We start from the raw sequence: 22,531 nt of genomic DNA, 5'->3' as shown, positions 1-22,531 counted from the left end.
AAATGCTACACTGACTGACTGTGACTACAAATTGTGTGTTTTTTTGAACCAATTAGAATGTATCTGCAAATGGACAAACATCTTGGATGAAATGATTCACTGCACAGGTGTGTGTGTGTGTGTGTGTGTGTGTGTTTGTGTGTGTGAGAGAGAGAGAGAGAGAGAGAGAGAGAGGGAGAGAGTGAAAGAGGTGACGCTGCTAAAACAGGACAGTAAGGAAGATTTTATAGACACAGAACAGCATGGTGGGGTCACCTGTAGCACATCACAGAACAGCCATGGGGACCATATCTGTACCCCAATATGCCAACATTTTCTGCACAAGTTTGAGCAAAATGTCTTTGCTGCACAGGACCTCAGACCAACATTATACACCCGAAACATTGACGACATTTTCTTCCTTTGGACTCATAGTGAGAAATCACTGAAACAACTACATAGCGATGTCAACAAGTTTCATCCCACCATCAAATTTACCATGGATTATTCATCAGAATCGGTCTCTTTCTTGGACACACTCTTGAAGACTCAACTCACAAAATGGCAGACTTTGCCTAGCATCTCCAACAGGGACGGACACCTCTGTACGTCACTCTACCACAAGCCCACAGATACCCTCACGGAGCTGCACTTCTCTAGCTCCCACCCTAAACATATTAAAAAATCCATCCCCTATGGACAAGCCTTGCACGTACACAGGAACTGTTCAGATGAGCAGGAATGCAACAGACACCTGAAGGTATTGAATAACACGGTCATAAGAATGGGATATAGAACACTACAGTACATAGAACAGTACAGCACAGAACAGGCCCTTCAGCCCACAATGTTGTGCCGACCATTGATCCTCATGTATGCACCCTCAAATTTCTGTGACCATATACATGTCCAGCAGTCTCTTAAATGACCCCAATGACCTTGCTTCCACAACTGCTGCTGGCAACGCATTCCATGCTCTCACAACTCTCTGCGTAAAGAACCTGCCTCTGACATCCCCTCTATACTTTCCACCAACCAGCTTAAAACTATGACCCCTCGTGCTAGCCATTTCTGCCCTGGGAAATAGTCTCTGGCTATCAACTCTATCTATGCCTCTCATTATCTTGTATACCTCAATTAGGTCCCCTCTCCTCCTCCTTTTCTCCAATGAAAAGAGACCGAGCTCAGTCAACCTCTCTTCATAAGATAAGCCCTCCAGTCCAGGCAGCATCCTGGTAAACCTCCTCTGAACCCTCTCCAAAGCATCCACATCTTTCCTATAATAGGCCGCCCAGAACTGGACGCAGTATTCCAAGTGCGGTCTAACCAAAGTTTTATAGAGCTGCAACAAGATCTCACGACTCTTAAACTCAATCCCCCTGTTAATGAAAGCCAAAACACCATATGCTTTCTTAACAACCCTGTCCACTTGGGTGGCCATTTTAAGGGATCTATGTATCTGCACACCAAGATCCCTCTGTTCCTCCACGCTGCCAAGAATCCTATCCTTAATCCTGTACTCAGCTTTCAAATTCGACCTTCCAAAATGCATCACCTCGCATTTATCCAGGTTGAACTCCATCTGCCACCTCTCAGCCCATCTCTGCATCCTGTCAATGTCCCGCTGCAGCCTACAACAGCCCTCTACACTGTCAACGACACCTCCGACCTTTGTGTCGTCTGCAAACTTGCTGACCCATCCTTCAATCCCCTCATCCAAGTCATTAATAAAAATTACAAACAGTAGAGGCCCAAGGACAGAGCCCTGTGGAACCCCACTCACCACTGACTTCTAGGCAGAATATTTTCCTTCTACTACCACTCGCTGTCTTCTGTTGGCCAGCCAATTCTGTATCCAAGCAGCTAAGTTCCCCTGTATCCCATTCCTCCTGACCTTCTGAATGAGCCTACCATGGGGAACCTTATCAAATGCCTTACTGAAGTCCATATACACCACATCCACAGCTCGACCCTCATCAACTTTTCTAGTCACATCCTCAAAAAACTCGATAAGGTTTGTAAGGCATGACCTACCCCTCACAAAGCCGTGTTGACTGTATTTGATCAAGCCATGCTCTTCCAGATGGTCATAAATCTTATCCCTCAGAATCCTTTCTAACACATTGCAGACGACAGACGTGAGACTTACCGGTCTATAATTGCCGGGGATTTCCCTATTTCCTTTCTTGAAGAGAGGAATTACATTTGCCTCTCTCCAGTCCTTAGGTACGACTCCAGTGGAGAGCGAGGATGCAAAGATCTTCGCAAGTGGCGAAGCAATTGCATTTCTCGCTTCCCAAAGCAGCCGAGGACAAATCTGGTCCGGGCCTGGCGACTTGTCAATCTTAATCATATGATGCTCAACTTGTCGATCGTCAGTTCCAATGTGTCGCAGTGAAAAACTGTAACATCTTCGTCAGAAGAGAGGCACGGGATACAACTGATAGAGTACCCTTCCGTCATCCAGCACCTCCCTGGAGCAGGGAAACTACGCCATGTTCTTAACAGCCTTCAACATGCCATCGAAAATTATGTGCACCTCGCCAACGTCTTCCCTACACCTCCACTTCTCGCCTTCAAACAACCGCCAAACCTTAAACAGATAATTGTTCACAGCAAACTAGCCAGCGTTCAGGGAAACATCGATCACAACACCACACAACTCTGTCATGGCAACCTCTGCAAGACATGTCACATCATCGGCATGGACACCACCAAACACACACATGGCAGATGCTCATGTGACTCAGCCAATGTTGTCGATCTCATACGCTGCAGGCAAGGGATGCCCCGAGGCCTGGTATATTGGTGAGACCATGCAGAGGCTATAAAAACAGATGACTGGACACCACGCAACAATCGGCAGACAGGAACGCTCCCCCTAGTTGGGGAACACTTCAGTGGTCAAGGGTATTCAGCCTCGAAGGTGAACTTTGAGATACACAACGACACAGAATTGGCGAGCAGAAACCGATAGCCAAGTTCTGTATCCATGAAGACGGCCTCACTCATGCTACAGGTCACAATCACACTGCTCTGTATCTGTAAAATCTTCCTTACTGCCCTGTTTTGGCAGCATCACCTCTCACTCTCACACACACACACACACACACACACACACATCTGTGCAGTGAATCATTTCATCCAAGATGTTTGTCCATTTGCAGATACATTCTAATTGGTTCAAAAAAACACACAATTTGTAGTCACAGTCAGTCAGTGTAGCATTTTATACATTCCTGCTTTCAGAATAAAACCAGCCTGATTCCAGGCTAAAACTTGGAGACAGATTCTGAACAAGACCTCACACCTACAATTCAGTGGCTGACCTGAAATGTCACCTTTTGTATCTCTGCCTGACTGATGTTTGGAAAGTTAGGCAGACACTAATAAAACCTTTAATTATCTCAGGGCACTGACTTGAAACAGATTTTGGGGTTTGCACCTTAATCAGTCGAAACTTGCGTCTCTTTTTAAAGAGTTCTTCAGCAGCCATTTAATGTTTGTTCGCTCTACTCACACACTCACACCAGTTGTATGATCCTTTGATCTCTCTGCCTATAAACTGTGTCTGTGTGCCCTCTCTCACTGCACCCTACAAAGGAGCAGCGCTCCGAAAGCTTGCAATTTCAATCGAACCCATTGGACTATAACTTGGTGTCATGTGATTTTTGACTTTGTCCACCCCAGTCCAACACCTGCACCTCCACATCTTGTGACAGTTGCTGTATCCAATTCCTGGAAATTCTTCCTTAACAGCTCAACAGTCTAATCTTCACCATACGGACTGCAGCACCCATGAAGTAAATTTCCTATAAACCTCCTCAAGGGGTCATGAGGGATTGAGATATTGCCAGCAATGCTCCATTCTCTGAAAAAACATAGTTTTGAAGCCTTCTCAAAGGCCTCAAGGCTGTGGCAAGATTCGAGCGTGAAACTGCTTTTAGCCTAATAATTTTAAAACTGGCATAATGGACTGGGGAAACTAATTCTGATGAATACAACTTGCATTTTTAATTCAGCAACTTTTTGTACAAGTTATGTCAATGTCGCGGGAACTGTGCTAGCAAAAACAAACTGCATAATTGAGCAAAAACTCCAGGCCACATTTATTTGAATTACAGTTTTGACTTTCATCTTGAAAATTATTATGAATTGCACTTTTTTGTCCTGAGACAGAATAGTGATTTTGCATTAAGAAGATCTATCAGTTGACAGAAACCGATTTACCAGGAATTTAAATGCAGCTAATATCTCATTTATCTAAAACATAAGTCTGAATTTATGACTCTTGTGATCTGTTACTGACTTGAGATGGCTGTGGCCGTTCTTGCGTTCTGATGGTAATTTTCTATTAATCGACCTACAATAGCTAATTATTCTACCATTTACTCATTCACAGTTCCAACTTATAATTATTTTGGTAATCAGTGCTACTTGTTTTCCTAAAGCTGGCAAGTGAATTTGTACAATTATCAGTTGTTTCACAACTAAAAATGTTAACGCTTTACAGATCTTATTCAGCAATTATTCGCTCAGACCAGAAAGCCGCACACATCATTTCACCATTTATAGTCATAGAGGTCTTGCAGCTCAGAATAAGGTCCTTCAGCCTACTGATTCTGCACCAGGCAAAAGCAATGACCCATTTATTCTAATCCCATCATCTTGTATGCTTTGGTGTACATCTAAATACTTCTTAAATGACATGAGGGTTCCTGCCTCTGAGTTCCAGATTTCCACCACACTCTAAATGAAATTGTTTACCTCACGCCCCTTGTAAAGCTCCTGCCCCTTACCTTAAATCTGTGTCCCCTAGTTAATGGTCTTTCTCCCAAGTGGAAAAGTTCCTTCCTGTCTACCTTGTCTAAATCCCTCACTATTTTATACATCTCAATGTTGTCCCTTGGCGGTCTCCACTGTTCTAAGGTAAACACTCCCAGTCTGTCCAGTCTGTCTTCATAACTACAACTCTCCTGCCCAGGCAACATCCTGGTAGATCTGCTCTGCACCCGCTGGTGATATGACTCCAGACCCACAGCAATGTATTTGACTCTTTCCTGCCTTCTCCGTAATAAATGTTGGCCTAGCCAACGATGTCTGCGTCCCATGAAAGAATTTTTAATCATTTTAAAAGAGAAATCAAGGAACACAATTGTGGAGCTGGAAAAGCACAGCAGGTTTGACAGCATTCAAGCTGCAGGGAAGTCAATGTTTTGGGCTGAAACCCTCTGTCCTGAAGAGCGGTTTCGGCTTGAAATGTTGACTTCTCTGCTCCTCAGATGCTGTCTAACCTGCCGTGCTTTTCCAGCTCCGCATTTATTGACTCTAGCTTCTAACATTTGCAGTCCTTTTTGTCTCCAAATCAAGAATTATACTGGAGTTAGCCAATTGTTTGTTGTTGGAAAATTACTAGAGACTATAATTTAAGATCGGGAGGCTGAATGTCTTGAAGATTGTACGTTCTCCCTGTGACTGCATGGGTTTCCTCCAAGTGCTCTGGTTTCCCCCCCATGGCCCAAAGATGTATAGGTTAGGTGAGTTGGCCATGTTAAATGTCTTGTAGCGCCTAGGACTGCGCAGGTTAGGCAGATTATCCATGGGAAATGTGGGGTTAAGGGGACAGGTTGTCGGGGGGGGGGGTGGAGGGAAGAGTGCTGCACTGGGTGGGATGCTCTTCAAAGGGTCAGTGCCGACCCAATGGGCCAAATAACCTTGTTCTACACTGTCGGGGTTCTATGACATTTTCAGCAGATCAAAGGCAGCCAGCGTGTGATTTGTCAAGGTTAAGGTGTGCCTGACCAACTGATGAAATTGATCAAAGTGATGTAGTGATCAGGGAACTTCTATTGGTGTTATTTATTTGTAGGTCCAGACAGAGTTCCTCAACAGAAACGATTTATTAAGTGTTAAGTGAAGTTTGAAGCAAGTTATTGACATGCTGAGCTAACTGTATGACAACCATCAGACACAGAGTAGAGCTACTGGCCAGGTACTTCATTGGGTTGGGTAGATGTGATAGTGAGGTTGAAATTGTGATCTTGCCTTTCTCTCAGCAATAAACATTCCCTCTGAGCTGCAGAACTACTATACAGAGCTGAGGGTCCACGCTGAGACACTAGTTTCTGATTTCAGAAGTTGCTTCTGCGAATGGACCTCAGAGGTCTACGGAGAAAGAAAAAAGTTAGAAGGATTGAAGTTGGAAGGGAGAGAAGGTGGGGTTTTCCTGTTACAGAGGTCAGAGTAGTCAAGACGGAGGCAAACTGATGGCCTGCTGACCATGTTAAAAACTGCAACACCGTTCAGAGGGAAACTGATCCAGCTCTTCAGATCAGTGTTAAGGTGTTCTAACCTTCACTCCCCCTTAAAGCCTTCCCCATTTTCACCTACATCACTCCTTCAAAATCTAAAGATTAGAGCCAAACCCTTCAGGTGTGAGTTTAAGAAGGGTGTTAAAAGTTTGGAATTCCCTTCTGCAAAAGGCAATCAATATTACATCAATTAACAATTTCAAATCTGAGTTGGGTTTATTAGTCTAAGGTGTGAAGGGATAAAAGGAAAATGCAGTTATTTATATCGAGGTTAGTGATCAGTGGTAATCTCAATGTTTAGTGAATCAGGCTCAAGGAGCTAACTGTCTACTCCCTGCTCCTGAGTTCCAATTTGATCCTGTAACTCACACACTTGGCAGCTGGGAAATTGTAACTGCAAACAACAGTTGCTGATATTGGGGACTTCTTTTTTTATTCATTAACATGGTTAGGGCATCACTGACCAGGCCAACACATATTGCCCAGCTCTAATTGCCCAGAGGGCAGTGAGAAGTCAACCACTTTGCTGTGAGCCTGGAGTCACATATCGGCCACACCACGTAAAAATGCCAGTTGTGATCTCTAAAAGACATTCATGAGCCGGATGGACTTTTCTGATGATTGACAATGGATTCATGATCATCACTAGATCTTTAATTCCAGATTTTTATTGAATTCAAATGCCACCATCTAGCATGGCAGGATTTGAACCCAGGTCCTCAGAACATTATTTGGGTCTCTGGATTAATGATCCAGTGATAATACCATTAGGCTGTGCCTTGCCTTTGCAACTTTTGCTTTTCTTTGTACACAGGCAGTCGAGTGCAATGGGGGTGAGAAAGATGGATCCCCCCTGTTGGTGAGTGCCCATTTCCCTGAGGATAACTGTGCCCTGGAACCTGTGGCCAGTCCTGCTGCAGTGAGAGGTTCTGAGAAAGGGCAGCCTTCATGGAGATGGAACCAGGAAACATTTCGAGGCTGCAGCAACATTCAGTTTGGGTTGCCAGTTTCTAGAACTTGGAACACTTTGGAGTGATCTAAACTGAGAAACACAAGCGAGTAGGGGAAGACGTCAGCCTGGGGAAGGATTGCTGGCAATAGCACACCACTCCATTCACAAGTGTAAGTGCATATTTTCAGCAACACAAGTGGGTGCGATTTGGAGTCCACTCCAGCAACAGGAAAGATACAGCCAAGAGTCAGGCGGCAGGCTGGCTCTGGTGGCACTCTGCTGTTTTGCCGCTTCTGCCCCAATTATGACTGCGACAAGGAGGAGCAAGGGAGGTCTTCCAACTGTGGTCCCACGTGAGGCCAATAATTAGGTGATTAAATAGGCACGCTGCAGTGTTCCAGCAAGTCTCACTGCAAGCTCAAAGAACAACATCTCAGTTTCTGCTTGGGGACCCTGCAGCCTCTGGGACTCACCGTCAAGTTCAATCAATTTAGAGCCTGATTCCATCCTTCTATGTCTTTTTTTTTAAAACCAAACCTCATACCCAGTCCTGTCATAACCCAGGTTATTTTTAACACAGTCATCCATGCTCACTTACTCCTGTCACATTACAATGGTTTGCTTTCAGCATAGCCCTGAGCATTCTCTGCTACCCTCAGCTCTCATTATCACTTATTCAGTTTTTCTTCTGTCCTAACAAGGCGTAGAGCTGGATGAACACAGCAGGCCAAGCAGCATCTGAGGAAAGCTGATGTTTCAGGCCTAGATCCTTCTTTAGAAAAAGGGCCTGAAGAAGGGTCTAGGCCCAAAACGTCAGCTTTCCTGCTCCTCTGATGCTGCTTGGCCTGCTGTGATCATCCAGCTCTACACCTTGTTATCTCAGATTTTCCAGCATCTGCAGTTCCTACTATCTCTTCTGTCCTAGCCTGCCATCCATGATCGCCTTGTTTCTCTACCCCTTTCATACCTCTCTCTTACTGTCTGGGCTGCATCTCAACGCATCCATTTACTTCTCCCTTCTTTCCACCCGCTCCGCCCCCCATACTCATCTTCAGCATAAGTACCATTTATTTCCAGCTGCTAACAGTTCTGAAGAAAAGTCACCGAATTCAGAACATTAAGTCTGCTTTTCTCTCACAGATGCTGCCAGCTCTGCTGAGTTTTGCCATCAATTTCAGTTTTTGCTTCAGACCTTCAGCATCTGCAGTTCTTTGTTATATTGTATAGTGGGCAATTAATGCCGTTTCAGAGGGCAGTTAAGAATCAAATACACTGCTGTGGATCAAGAATCACATATAAACCAGTCCAGGTAAGGACTGCAGATTTCTTTCCCTGAAGGACATGAATTAAATTTCCTTGATTCTTAGTAACAGTCCACATATTGGGACTGATCTTCATCAGGGGCCCTGTCTATCCACACTAATCTACCTCATCCACCGCTTAGCACTCTGTTTGGCTTGTCTGTACATACTGCTATCTTCGTTCAGTGCATTGCACGATTTTCTGCATCTAAATCACCTACCAACCCTGTTGCCCCTTCTCTTGCTGTTCTTTCAACCTTCTGATTGTTTGTCTGTATAGCTCACAGCCAGACTTTCCATTCCACCCTATGTTTCCACCTTCTGTTCACTTTGCCGTCATGTTGCTACTATCTTCTGTTGTCCATCTGTTGATACTGCTGCCAATTGTGTCAGAGTGCTAGGAACAGTTAGTCTTGTCGGACAAACATGCTTTTCCCTGCCGCTGCTGATCACCTAAAAAGAGTGGCCTCTTTAACAAACATCAGTTTGACTGGAAGAGGGATAAGGATTTGAAACATAGATTCAAGCTTAGATGCGTAATATAAAAAAAAGTGAGACACAGCCGTAAAACTACGAAGTGTTCTGTACTGCGACATTGTCTTGATCTTTTCTGTGTAGCTACATTTCTTCAAGTCATGCTAGTCTCAAACATCACAAATTAATCCTCTAATCCTGATATTTAGTTTTTGACTCTGCAATCATTCAACTCATAACATACAGACAATTAGACAGGGATCATAGCTCAGTGCTAGTCTGCTGAAACAATCTTGCCATCTACATTTAGATTGTGTGAGATAAGGGTACATGACTTGTAGTTTACCAATGAAACTCCCTGTTGACTGAGAGTGCTCAGTATCATACAGATGTTTATTCAATGAGTGCCATTGTTGTAATGTCACTAAAAACAACAAAGTGTCCTAGCTGGAAATTTTGAGATCTTAAACTGCAGTAAATACTCTCCGAAAGGAACTAATATAGCTGCCACATTGACTGTTTTGCTCTGTTTGGAAACATTTCTGACTTGTTTACATACTCCTTGATAATGCAGTTCATTTGAAAATCATATGTGGATTTCTTAAATGCAGTTTATACAAGTTACTGAGGAAAATGGCTTACCTGATCCACCAGCTGGTTGTACAGATCATGGCAGTTGTCAAAAATATATTTGTAGGTTGAGTCTAAGCAAGCTTTGACACAGTCTCTCACCACAGAACTCGCTCTTGGAGGGCTCTGTAATTCTTGAACCTGAAATGAGTTGATGATTTTACAATGCTAACCACCAAAAGCAAGAACAAAATACAGAAGTTGCTCGAAAAGCTAAACAGGTCTGGCCGCATCTGTGAAGAAAAATCAGGGTTAACATTTCAGGTCCAGTGACTCTTCCACAGTTCTGTCTTGAATAGTGAGCATTTGGGTGAGATACAAGACAACAGCCAGTTTCTCAGAGTCATACCCCAGCTTACAGTCAGCACTTCCACAAAGTGGAAAATAAATTTAGCAAGGAAATGGAATATTGAAAGCACAACTGATTGTTATTAGAGATAATAAGGTGTAGAGCTGGATGAACACAACAGGCTAAGCAGCGTCATAGGAGCAAGAAAGCTGATGTTTCAGGTCTGGACCCTTCTTCAGAAATAAATGTTGCTGTATTGCTGAAGAACATTCAAAGTTGAATTTACGTAACTAAAAAGAGCAGAATTGAGATATATTAGTTTTGAAACCACTTAAGTGAACTGCAGCATCTTTTCTGGTCCTGAACTTTCTTCTCTAATCAATTCATGGAGCATGCTTGTCAATAGCAGTTTGAAAAACACCTTCTAAAAGTTCTCTATCGAAGGACAAAATCATTCTCACCCGCTAAATTAAGTTTTCCTATCACGTTATAAACTCATCATCTGGCAGAGTTTTCATTGAGAATGGGGTCTTTTAAGGGAATGCTGGGTCCGATGGGAAGTCCTAAGGGACAGTATTTCTGTCTCTGCCTCTGAACTAGCAGCTATGGTTTCAAGTCTCACGCCAGGACTTCACAATCAAGGACGGTGCGTTCACAATGTAGACAAACAGACTGGAGCATCAATCTGCAAACTGTACCGACACACACCAATGGCAAGCCTAAGATTGGGAATGATTTCTAGTCAACCATGTGATGGAAAGAAATAACAGCCTCTACAATCACTATTCACAGCTTCGACAACATGCAGTGCATGCTCCCACAGCAACTCGGACAGACTTAGGGTGTGAATCAGATTGGTATCAAGGTTCAATTCCCCTTTCTGACTTCTTCTTGAGGATTTACCTCCTTGTTGCAAACATTGTGGAGACTGGGCACAGTGGATGAGACCTATCTTCAGGCAGAGAACTGAAGAGAAGGACTGCATCATGACAGTTTGTGCTAGTCTTTCCTTTTGCTTCCCTTATCACAGCAGCCCCTGACCTGGGTCACTTCACTTCATTCCATTAGCTAACATCCAGAATAACCTTTTCCTGAAGATTAGTAGGATGGAGGTAGGAAGCCATTAAGATTGGAGAATGACAGCAAATGAACGTGGAGGTGGTTTATTCCAAATGCAATGTCTCGAGGAGCACGTCAAAAAAAATTGCACTAGGTCTACGGAAGAAACAAATCCAATGGGTAGAATGACCTTTTCTTACTCCTTAGAGTGTAATAAGAAATAAATGCTTTCTCCCTTTAGGGTCCAGGGTGTAGGAGAGATGTGTGTGTGTAGTTTAGCAGTGCAGTTCCAAACACAGTCTTTGTTGTATGTCTGTTTGTGGTTCACAGGAACAGCCACTTCCTGACAAACAATTTCAGAGGACCCATTAATTTCCTAAGAATTATAGACACAATCAGGCTCAAACAAAGCAATACTACTCAATAACAGATTTAACCCAGATGTTGAAAATATCTCTTTCAGAGAACCGATGTCAGATTGTTGCTTGAGCAAATAACCATGTGTAACACATTAGATTCTGCATTGATTCAATGTGGCAGTCAGTACTTGCAAAAAGGGTCATGTCACCACGGAAAACATATCTGTGCAAATAACATTTAGCAAAACCAATTTTCCACATCACATTGTAAAACAAAACAAAATATTTCACACAATACATTTGTCATGAAAAGTAATGAACAAACCCGTCTTCACTAGAAAACAATTCATTTGCTTCTACCTAATGCTACACTAAGTAAACTACTACCTTACCTTCATACGGAAAAACGTAATGCTGGTCAACAGGTCCACAGTTGATTTCAGGTCTTGCAATCTTTCTGGATTGCTGGCTGGGAAATTATCCTAGCAAGAGTAACACAGAAAAATTATAAAAGCAGAAAATACTGGAAATACTCAGCAGGTCTGGCAGCAACTGTGGAGAGGGAAACAGAGTAAATGCTTTGGCTTGGTGGCCTTTCACTATGTGTGGCACAAATATGAAATAATTTTCATTAAAAAAAGCAGAAATAAAGCCAGTTATTTTATGGTGACCAGGAACTACAGGTTACAGAAGTTAAAATTACCCTCTGGCCTCTGCAGTTTACAAATAGTGACAGTAAGGAAGAAATCTTTGCATTTACATAGTAGTTTTCACAATTACTTGATTTGTCAGAATGGTTTATAGCTCATGAACTACTCTGAGGTGTAATCACTGCTGTAAATGTGGGAATAATGTGGCAGCAAAATTGTGTGCAGCAATTTCACACCAGCAGCAATGTGATAATAGCCAGATAATCTGCTTTTTGATGTTGATTAAGAGCAATACTGGCCAAGGCAAACAGCATAATTGCTTTGTCTCCTTTGAGATAGTTCATTTACAGCTATATGACGGGATAACTAGGGCCTTATTTTATCGTCTCATCCAAAAGGCGCCATCTCTGATAGTGCAGCACTCTCTCGGGATAGAATTGGAGTGTCAAACTGGATTTTTTGTTGTCAAGTCCTAGAAAGAAATTTGAATCCACATGTTTTGACTTGGAAGCAACAGTGTTACCACTGAGCCATGGCTAGCACCCTGAAACTGCCTCCTGAGAGCACATACTCAGAGGGAGCACTAAAGAAATACACGACGTGGAGATGCTGGTGTTGGACGGGGATGGATAAGGTCAGAAGTCACATGACACCAGGTTATAGTCCAACAGGTTTATTTGAAATCACGAGTTCTCGCAGCGCTGCTCTTTCATCACTTAGCAGTATTCCAAAAGCTTGTGATTCCAAATAAACCTGTTGGATTATAACCTGGTGTCATATGATTTCTAAAGAAATCCAGGCAGAACTAGCCTTAACAGCTCCCAGTCTCTGGCTGGGAGTTTGATGACCAGCTGGAAATAATTCCCTGATTTGCATTATCAACTACAGAGACAGATACAAACGAACCATTCAACATTTGTGTGATTTCCTGGTTTTATCGTTTATTCCCCAGTCTTGTCCTCCAAGGGAGCAGTGCTCATTTTAGCTGTTCTTTTCCTTTTAGATGTTTGTAGAAGTTGTTACTGTCTACTTTTAGAGATCTAGTTAGTTTTCTCTCATTCGCTAATTTCTCCCTTTGTTTAAAAGTCATCCTATGGCAGATTCTAAACTGTGTCCAATTTTCTGACGGAGTGTTTTAGACATCTTTTCTTTCAATTTGATACTATCCATTAACTTCCTTAGTTAGCCACAGATGGCACGTCCTCTCAGAGTCTTCCTTACTCAATGTAATATATCTTTGTAAAGAGTTATGAAATAGCTCCCTAAGCATCTGCTTAGATGGGGAAAGGATTCTGAAATAAATAGGGAGGGGGAGGCGGACTGAAGGTTGATAGAGGAGAAGATAGGTGGAGACAAGAAGATAGATGGAGAGGAGAAGATAGGTGGAGAGGAGAGTATTGGTGGCGAGGTCAGTCCAGGGAGGATGGGCGGGTCAAGGGGGCAGGATGAGGTTAGTAGATAGGAAATGGAGGTGTAGCTTGAGGTGGGAGGAGGGCAAGGTGAGAGGAAGAACAGGTTAGGCAGGCTGGGACAAGCTGGGCTGGTTTTGGGATGCAGTGGTGGGAGGGGAGATTTGGAAGCTGGTGAAATCCACATTGATGCCATTGGGCTGCAGGGTTCCTAAGCGGAATATGAGTTGCTATTCCTGCAACCTACAGGTGGCATCGTTATGGCACTGCAGGAGGCCCAGGATGGACATGTCATCTGAGGAATGGGAGGGGGAGTTGAAATGGTTCGCGACTGGGAGGCGCAGTTGTTTACTGCGAACCGAGCGTAGGTGTTCTGCAAAGCAGTCCCCAAGCCTCCGCTTGGTTTCCCCAATGTAGAAGGAGCCAAACCGGGTACAGTGAATGCAGTATACCACATTGGCAGACGTGCAGGTAAACATCTGCTTGATGTGGAAAGTCATCTTGGGGCCTGGGATGGGGGTGAGGGAGGAGGTGTGGGGGCAAGTGTAGCACTTCCTGTGGTTGCAGGGGAAGGTGCCAGGTGTGGTGAGGTTGGAGGGGAGTGTGGAGCGGACATGGGAGTCCTGGAGAGAGTGCTCTCTCCGTAAGGCGGACAAGGGTGGGGATGGAAAAATGGCTTTGGTGGTGGGGTCGGATTGTAGATGACGGAAGTGTTGGAGGATGATGCGTTGTATCCGGAGGTTGGTAGGATGGTATGTGAGGACTAGGGGGATTCTCCTGGGGTGGTTATTGTGAGGGTGGGGTGTGAGGGATGAGATGCGGGAGACACGGTCGAGGGCATTCTCGACCACTGTGGGGGGAGGTTGCGGCCCTTGAAGAACGAGGGCATCTGGGATGTGCGGGAATGGAATGCCACATCCTGGGAGCAGATTCGGCGGGGGCGAAGGATTTGGGAATAGGAGATGGAATTTTTGCAGGAAGGTGAATGTGAGGAGGTGTATCCCAGGTAGCTGTGGGAGTCGGTGGGCTTTCTGATGAAGGGTCGAGGCCCAAAACGTCAGCTTTTGAGCTCCTGAGATGCTGCTTGGCCTGCTGTGTTCATCCAGCTCCACACTTTGTTATCTTGGATTCTCCAGCATCTGCAGTTCCCACTATCTCTGCAACTGCTTCTCAACTGTTTTACCTTTTCTTTATTTTTCCTGCCCACTTTAGCCAATTCTGTCTGCACAATTTTGAAAATGCCTTTATTCAAACTTAAAACACCGGTTTGGGACACATGTTTCTCACCCTCAAACTGAATGTTAAATTCTATCATGTTATGATCACCATTGCCTCGAGGGTATTTAACTATGAGGTCATTACTTAATCCTGCTTCATTACACATTAGCAGATCCAAAATAGTTTGCCCCCTGGTTAGCTCTGGAATGCATTGCTCTAAAACACTGTTGCCAGTACACTTCATGAACTCATCTTCCAGTCTTAACTTGCCAAGTTGATTATTCCAATCCTTGTGAAGATTAAAATTCAGGCAACATCATTGCAGCTCTCACAAACCCTCATTATTTCTTCAGTTATATTTTGTCATACAGAGTTACTGGGGCCTATAAACTACACCCACAAGTGAGTTATTTACTGTGCTATTTAGCATATTCACCCAAGTTGATTCTAAATCATGCCCTTCTGATCAAATGTCATCTTTCAGCATGCTACTCATCTCATCCTCTAATCTCCTGCAAAAGCTGAGCCTTCCAGCTCTGTAACTCCTGCCTCCTCGTAACATGAAGCTCTCATTACATCAAAAGGTTTAGGTTTTATTTCATCACAGTCATAAATACAGTAGGATGGGAAGATGTGTGGGAAGAATTTTGAAATGAAGGAGAGCTCAGCTCCCTGTTTGAGAATATATCACTGTTCCATATTCGTACGTACCCTATATTTAGAAAGGTCAATCCTCAGTGAGTTGTGCAACTGATCCAGCAGCTTTATAAACTTCTCTCTCTGTGAAATAAATAAAATATAAGCTTTTGTAAGTTTTTGGGAAACAGTCCTGAAACTCTAACTTTTAATTCTTTATCTACAAATGTTCATAGGAACATCATTATAAAATTATGGACAATTGCAGGTGGTATAAGTTGCCTTCTCACAAATGTCACTTCATTCCTTATACCCTAGTAAATTGATATTGCCAATGAAATGCCAGCATTTTAATGAGAGTCAACATACACTTTGAAATGTTTTCATTTCAGAGGGAGAGTTGACGTTAAAATCAGCAGCATATGAATGCATAATTGGACTTGGTTTTAGAAAATCTCTTTCCACACACAAAGAAATCAATGTTAATACTGTGCTATCATGATGAATAAGAGTGTCAGCATAATTGGTTAAGAACATTCTTCTGTAATGTTGCAGGTAATTGACAGATAATATGAATTTTGCTAAGGTAATCAGCCCAAACTCTTAGGAACATACACAGTTCATTTTCACAATTTAATTAATTCCTAAGAAACTGTCATATTTTCTGCTTGGATACTCAGGTCTTCAGGATTTGCAAGGGGTTTAATGAGATTTTGGTAGAAAAACAACGTGTCACATAGTTCTAAAAATTTTTTTCTGATGTTAAAAAAGTTTAATTTATGGTGCACATTATGAAGTAGCTTTCTCTCACTTTGCCTCAGTATGGTTAATGAATAGTCAGTGATTTCATGAAACAGTATGTAAAATACATTTTCTAAGTTATTTTATTTAGGAGGTTAATACACTTATGCTGAAACCAGCGTAATGATGGTATGTTGCTGTGAAATATGTTTATAGTAAACCACCTGCTAATACAGATAAGTTTGAACAAATTAATAGATTTGTGATATTTATACATTTTAAACAGTCTTGGTGTTTAAGTGTTTGAGACATTATAATAGGATTATGAAAATCTGTGCGCTATTTCACACTGCTAATTTTCTACATTTAATTTGTTAAGCAAATATTCAGTCAAGTGTTTTCTACCTAATTGGGTATCATGTCACTTAAGCTCCAAACACAAGGTTACTTGCAGCAAGAAATTGTTTATATTCAATTATTCATTGAAGAGATTTAGTTAGAAGGAAAGATATGAACAAATGGGGCTCTTTGCTTTAAAGGAGACTAGTTAATGAGAAAATCTGATGTGAATATCTAAATTCACCACCCTGTCAATGAGTCAGTAACTTGATGCCATAAGTTTAGGATCATCATCAAAATAACTAAAAGTGATGAATGAGCACAGCAAGCAGACCAGACAGATGAACTGCAGTGGCACACAGCAGCTACTGTCTCCATGGAGATTCTGGGTCATGTGAATAAAGGACATTAAGAGAACACTATAACCTGCAATTTCACATTTACTCCAGTGTAAACTAGATGTCCTCTTTTCCATGGAATCTTTATCACTGGCAACACCAGAATTTGTTGCCAACCTGTAATTGGCCTTGGAATGGGTGGCTTGCTCGGCTGTTACAGAGGATAGGACAGCACAATGGCTCAATGGTTGGCACTGCTGCCTCATAGTGCCAGGGGTCAATTCCACCCTCAGTTTATTTGGAGTTTGCCCATTTTCCCAGTGTCTGTGTGGATTTCCTGTGTGCGCTGGTTTCTTCCCAAAGATGTACAGGTTACCGTGGATTGGCTATGGCAGATATGGGGTTACAAGGATAGGGTAGGGGAATGGGTCTGGGTGGAATGATCTTCAGAGGGTTGGGATGGATGTGAAGGGTTGAATGGCCTGATTCTATGTGATTCTATGATAGTATGGTAGTTAAGATCACCCATCTTGCTGTGGGCCTGACAATAGGGTTAAACTCACCCTTTCAGGGATGTGTATAACCCTTACATTATGGAGCTCGCCTCATTTTGCATTTAGCCAGGTTAAAGCAGAATTGTGTGGTGTATGGAAAAAATTGTAGACTCAGTTGCTCAGAAAAATTTCTAAAGCAAATATGATATTTAGTTTTAATAAAGGGCTTTGAAATGTTTCAAGAAGATATTTCACAGGCTAAATTTCAAAATGTATTGCTCAATATAACCAGATAGTTTAAAGGAAACAAATGGATTTTAATCTGGAGCAGGCTTCTTCTTTGGTTTATTTTCATACACTCATTGTACTGTCATATATTATCTGAATGCTTTATTAATTTACAAACAAGATTTCCATGTAAAAATGCAAATTAACATGGTACTTACTCCAAAGTTTGAAGCAGCAAATCGATCTGAGGCTGAAACATTTGTTGAAGCTGTAGTATGCGCAAAATATGCATTAATGTTGGCCAACAAAGTGCTCATTACAGCAGGAACGCCTGGGCACATGTATTTGGATGACAGGCAGGAGAAATGCCTATAGAAGGAACAGTCAGAACTTTACTTTCAAACTTTTAGTCGAGAACGTCACACTAGGTGCATGGTTACCTGAACCCAACCCCACCTTTGCTGGCTTCGCCTAACTGATACGTAAATTTACCTGCATTTCCAAATCTTCAGTGTTGTATATTGCAGTACTTCTATCTTGCAGACATTCAGAATGAATCAATACTAAATATCATACCCCTTAGAGAGTACGTGTGAATGAAACACAGATGTAATTTTCACTCCCATTGTTCATTGCAAAAAAAAATTAATTTGGTGTTAGAACATTTCACAGCATTAAATAGCAATTAATACAAAGAGCATTTTATTTTCTGCTGGTTAATTTATTAATTGAAAATTTCCCATGTGACCAGGGATTGATGGAGAGGGAGGGAAGGATGGGAAAGAAAGTGGCAAAGTAGAATTGTTCGCCATTACCTATAGGGCGAAGCACTTACGCTAAGATTAGCAGAATCTCCAACCTCTCAGCCATGAGAAGCCTGTCACTTTTATGATGTCATCAGGCATGTTGAAGAAACAGTGTCAGGGACCAGACTCTGCATGATCATCTCTGAAAAGTGAACTTATCAAGCTGAGGATTAACCCAAACAACTGCTGTCACCTCCCTGCCAAATATTCTTATTATCTCCTTCTCAAAGGCACTGACTGGGCCACAGTCTCGATTACTGATTCCTCTCCCTTTCCGCTTCTAATTCCTCCGGAGTATTTATTCAGGGATGAAAAAGGCAGTGAGCAACAGAAAGGCATAAAAGATCAAAGGTAAAAGCCAAGCTTGTCTCAATTGGTGCACAACTTCTAAGAAGATTCAGGGGATCAACCAGCTCCTCATCGTTAGAAAATGTTGAAACTCAGAGTCGGATGGAGAAGGGAAGAAATAATGATGCAAAGTGCCAAATCTCAGTAGCATTGGCAGCATCAGTGGAGACAGAAACTGGTGTGCCTTTTTGAGCTTTTATTTAAGTCAGGTGGAATTTTCTCTTTTTCAGGCTAGGTGTCATGGTGGGCTCAAAAGAAAACTTGACTTTTCTTAATTTAAGAATTAAGCTCTTCTTAGCTCATTACACATATAAAATGTCCAACTTCATGGGCAGGAAGCTTTGAAACTTGTTGGGACATTCTGTTGCTCTCATGTTTTGGATGCCATATTTAAAAAGAACTTCAATCTCCACAACCCAGTAGCATAGCTCAGTCTCTCCTCAACACCCCCACCCAGGGCTGGAAGTGTCAGAGGCCAGGCAAAAAGCAGGACCACACCTTAGCAAGGCCTCCTGAGTTGTTTTCCTGAAGTACAGGAGGGAAGGGAAATTCGCTTCTCTAGAGGTGACTGCAAGAGGCTACCTTGACCAGTGAAGGCACACTAGGCAGCAGTGGTGCAGAGGTCAGTGCCCATAGGTGGCTTGAGGGAATCCTGGCCCCAGTTTGGCAAGACGATAAATAATCTGCAGTGCTCTGCCAGAAAATATGCCTTTGTCTACTTGACGCTTCATGCTCCTGTGAATGAAAGGTCGCATGGCGAGGTTACATACTCTACAGTGCTGCATCACAGGAGGATGGGTGACGAGTATCACCATCAGATGCCACATCTGCAGCCAATGTCTGTTGCTCCGTTGCAGGTCCAATAGCGCGGGTAGCATCATATAGCAGCACTGCCTCTCATGCATCCACCAAGGTTCACATTTAAAACACAGAAGGAGCTACAGCACTCCAGCTCATGTACCATCAGGTCACCAACCTTTCATCACAATGAGGAGAACGCTCATATCTGACAGTTTTTCACCAAATGCTTGCCGGGGACAAGAACACAATCATAAAGTGTGGCCTTTGGACTTGAGCTCCCTTTTGATTGGGGATCTGTTTAGCAGCTTTGGTTTGGGTTGCTGATGTCAGTGTCACTGCCTTGTCTGGGCAGGATTGTGGGTTAGGTCAGGTTTCACCACCAAGCGGAATTAGCAACAACAAGCCACACTGAAGCTGGTTTCACCCTTTTACACCATGAGCTTTTGTGCAAAGAAACAGCTTGATTCTGAAGGAAAGTCATTAGACTCAAAACAACAACTGTATTTCTCTTTCCACGGATACTGCCAGCCCTGCTGGGTTTCTCCAGAATCCTCTGTGCTTGATTCTGCTGGTTCAGAGGTTGGGACATTACCATAAGACTTCTCTGAGATTCTACAGTGAGCGCAACACAATCCCAGCTCATGTGCCCACTCACTGTATTTTATATTTGAAATAAAATGGTCTATATTCCATTTTTTTGAATATTTCTTTATTATTTTTAAAAATATTAGTAATAAACTGACTGAATTGGTAGAAGATTACGAGATGAAGCTTCCACCATTGAATGTCTGACCCTGTGCGATTCAGCTTCAAAAGAAATTCCATGCAAATTTTCAGCAAATTTATTTCAAGCTCACTTAACAATTATTTTTCTTTTTATCATCAGTCTTATTTTGAAATAAATAAATCCTGCTTTTAGATATCTCATGTACCCAAACATCCAGGCAAAGTGTCAGCTCTACTTTCCCACAAGTCACCTCAGTTTAAATCTGAAGTAAAGATGCCATCATCCCAGAGGACCATAGGGTTGCTCTTTCAATAAAGTGAGATGGCTGCTGGTGGTTTAACCAGCGTGTTACTGACACGGAGAGCGGTTGATAAGGAGAGCCCTTCGTGGTATCCTCAACCGGTGCAGGAATAGAACCTGCTCAGTCAGCATCATTCTGTACTGCAAACCAGCCTTCCAGCCCACCAAGCTAGCCCACCCAAGGCATAGGGAAAATTGGAACACCATCAAGGCAGATTGCAACACTTCTGACAACATGGTCCTTTGTATTGAAGTTGAGGCCCTTTATGTGCTTTCCTTATGAGGGCAGACAGATATGCACAACTCGGGAGGATCTCCGGGAGAGATGAGAAGCTGATGTTATGTCGTTTCCTGACGGCAGGAACAAAGGCGTAAGGGGCCTTATGATACTGGGAGCACTTCTGATGGTTGGAGAATGCTGTACCTGATGCTGGTTGTTAAGGAGGGAGGCGATCCTTTAGGGCCCGAGAGGAAGGCAGGTTCAGTTAAACAACAACCAACAGGTAACAGGCAGTAAACCTTCTGCTGCTTGGAGTCAGACCTGTCACATAGGAAGATGATTGTGGTTGTTCGAGGTCAGTCATCTCAGCTCTAGGACATCTCTTTTCTTACAAGATGACAGCAGAATAGCAGCACAACATGTAGGGTTTCTTAGCCCAGGAGCCCAGGGCTCCTCTACGCCATCCACTATACTTTTTTTACTTCTTCTGCCTTTTTGTTTTAAACGTTTCTATTAATCACAGCACGTTATCATCTTTTAATGATTTCTCCCAACCCTGGCCCAGCAATGCAGAGGCTTCCAATGGCCCGGAATGGTGGTAAAGGCCTGGTGCCTGGTGGAGCAGGCTCCCGGTGTGGCAGGCTTGTCCAGGATGGCCAATGTCGGCCTTGAGCAGTATTCTGGTTCCATTGTGGAGGTCTACTCCCAGCATGGAGGTCTCGACTCAGCGTAGCAAGATGGTCTCGGCCTGGGTTTTCCAGCGTACCCAAATCTCAGGAGCCGTTAATTGAACTGTGATGAACTTTTACTTTATTTTTCTTCTTCTTCGTGAATTGTGTTATTGATTTAGGCACTGTGGTATGGCGACTTATAAAATGTTTCACTATTTGTTTTTGTAAAAAACACATGACAATAAATCGCTATTCTATTCTATCTCACCAGGAGTTCCCGAGGGTAGTATCCTAAGCCCTCCCATCCTCAGCTGCTTCTCTCCATTATAAGGTCAGAAGTGGGGATGTTAACCAGTGTTTGTACAATGTTCAGCACCATTCATGACTCCTCAGATACTGAGGCAATATCCTGGCTTGGGCTGACAAATGGCAAGTACCAATTGCGCGACATGAACACCAAGCAATGACCTCCAATAAGAAACAATCTAACCATCGTTCCTGTCGTTTAATGGTGTAACCATCATCAGACAATCCCTCACACGCAGCATCGCTGGGGTTACCATTAACCAGAAACTCAAGAGGACTCGCTGCATAAACATAATGGCTACAAGAGTAGGGCTAGAAGTTAGGAATATTGCAGCAGGTAACTCACCTCCTGACTCCCTCCACAAGGCACAAGTCAGGAGTGTGATGGGATATTCCCCACTTGTCTGGATCAGTGTAGCTCCAGCAACACTCAAGAAGCTTGACACCATATGAGAATTGAGATGGGTGAGCATTCAGTTCTGGTTGCTCCATTACAGGAAAGATGTGGAGGGTTTAGGTACAGAAGGGACTTACCAGGACGCTGCCTGGATTAGAAGGTATGAGCTACAGGGAGAGACTGGAAGAACACGGGTTGTTCTCTCTGGAGTGGCAGAGGCTGAAGGGAGACCTCATAGAAATCTATAAAATTATAAGATGCATTGATTGGGTTGACAGTCAGAATCTTTTTCCCAGATTTGAAATATACAAAACTAGAGGGTAGTATCCTAAGATGAGAAAGGGAAAATTCAAATCAGATGTGAAGGCCAAGTCTTTTTAGACACAGAGAGTGGTAAGAGTATGAAATGTGCTGCCAGGGGTGTTGGTGGAGATAGATACGATCAGGAGTTGTAGATAATCAGACAAATATGCAAGATTGTACCAAGGGCAGGCAGGAGGGACTAGTTTAATTTGGCATCACATTCAGCACAACATTGTAGGCTGAAG

General features: G+C 43.0%; 1 protein-coding gene across 7 annotated transcripts in view; it reads right to left on the bottom strand.

Annotated features, from left to right (window-relative positions):
• LOC125467255 (protein unc-13 homolog C-like) overlaps positions 1-22,531 on the bottom strand; it is a 562,058-nt gene that overhangs the window by 151,660 nt on the left and 387,867 nt on the right. For all 7 annotated transcript variants that reach the window (XM_059639173.1, XM_059639171.1, XM_059639172.1 and 4 more), the window contains 4 exons: positions 17,626-17,776; positions 15,343-15,411; positions 11,747-11,836; positions 9,660-9,788 (listed from right to left, as the gene is read on the bottom strand). In XM_059639173.1, the coding sequence (XP_059495156.1) occupies positions 9,660-9,788; positions 11,747-11,836; positions 15,343-15,411; positions 17,626-17,776 (439 nt within the window). The remainder of the gene's footprint in view (positions 1-9,659; positions 9,789-11,746; positions 11,837-15,342; positions 15,412-17,625; positions 17,777-22,531) is intronic.

Source organism: Stegostoma tigrinum, chromosome 33 (genome assembly GCF_030684315.1).
Source record: "Stegostoma tigrinum isolate sSteTig4 chromosome 33, sSteTig4.hap1, whole genome shotgun sequence".
Taxonomy (NCBI): Eukaryota; Metazoa; Chordata; class Chondrichthyes; order Orectolobiformes; family Stegostomatidae; genus Stegostoma; species Stegostoma tigrinum.
The sequence above is the reverse complement of the archived record's forward strand: the minus strand, read 5'-3'. Positions and strand labels throughout refer to the sequence as shown.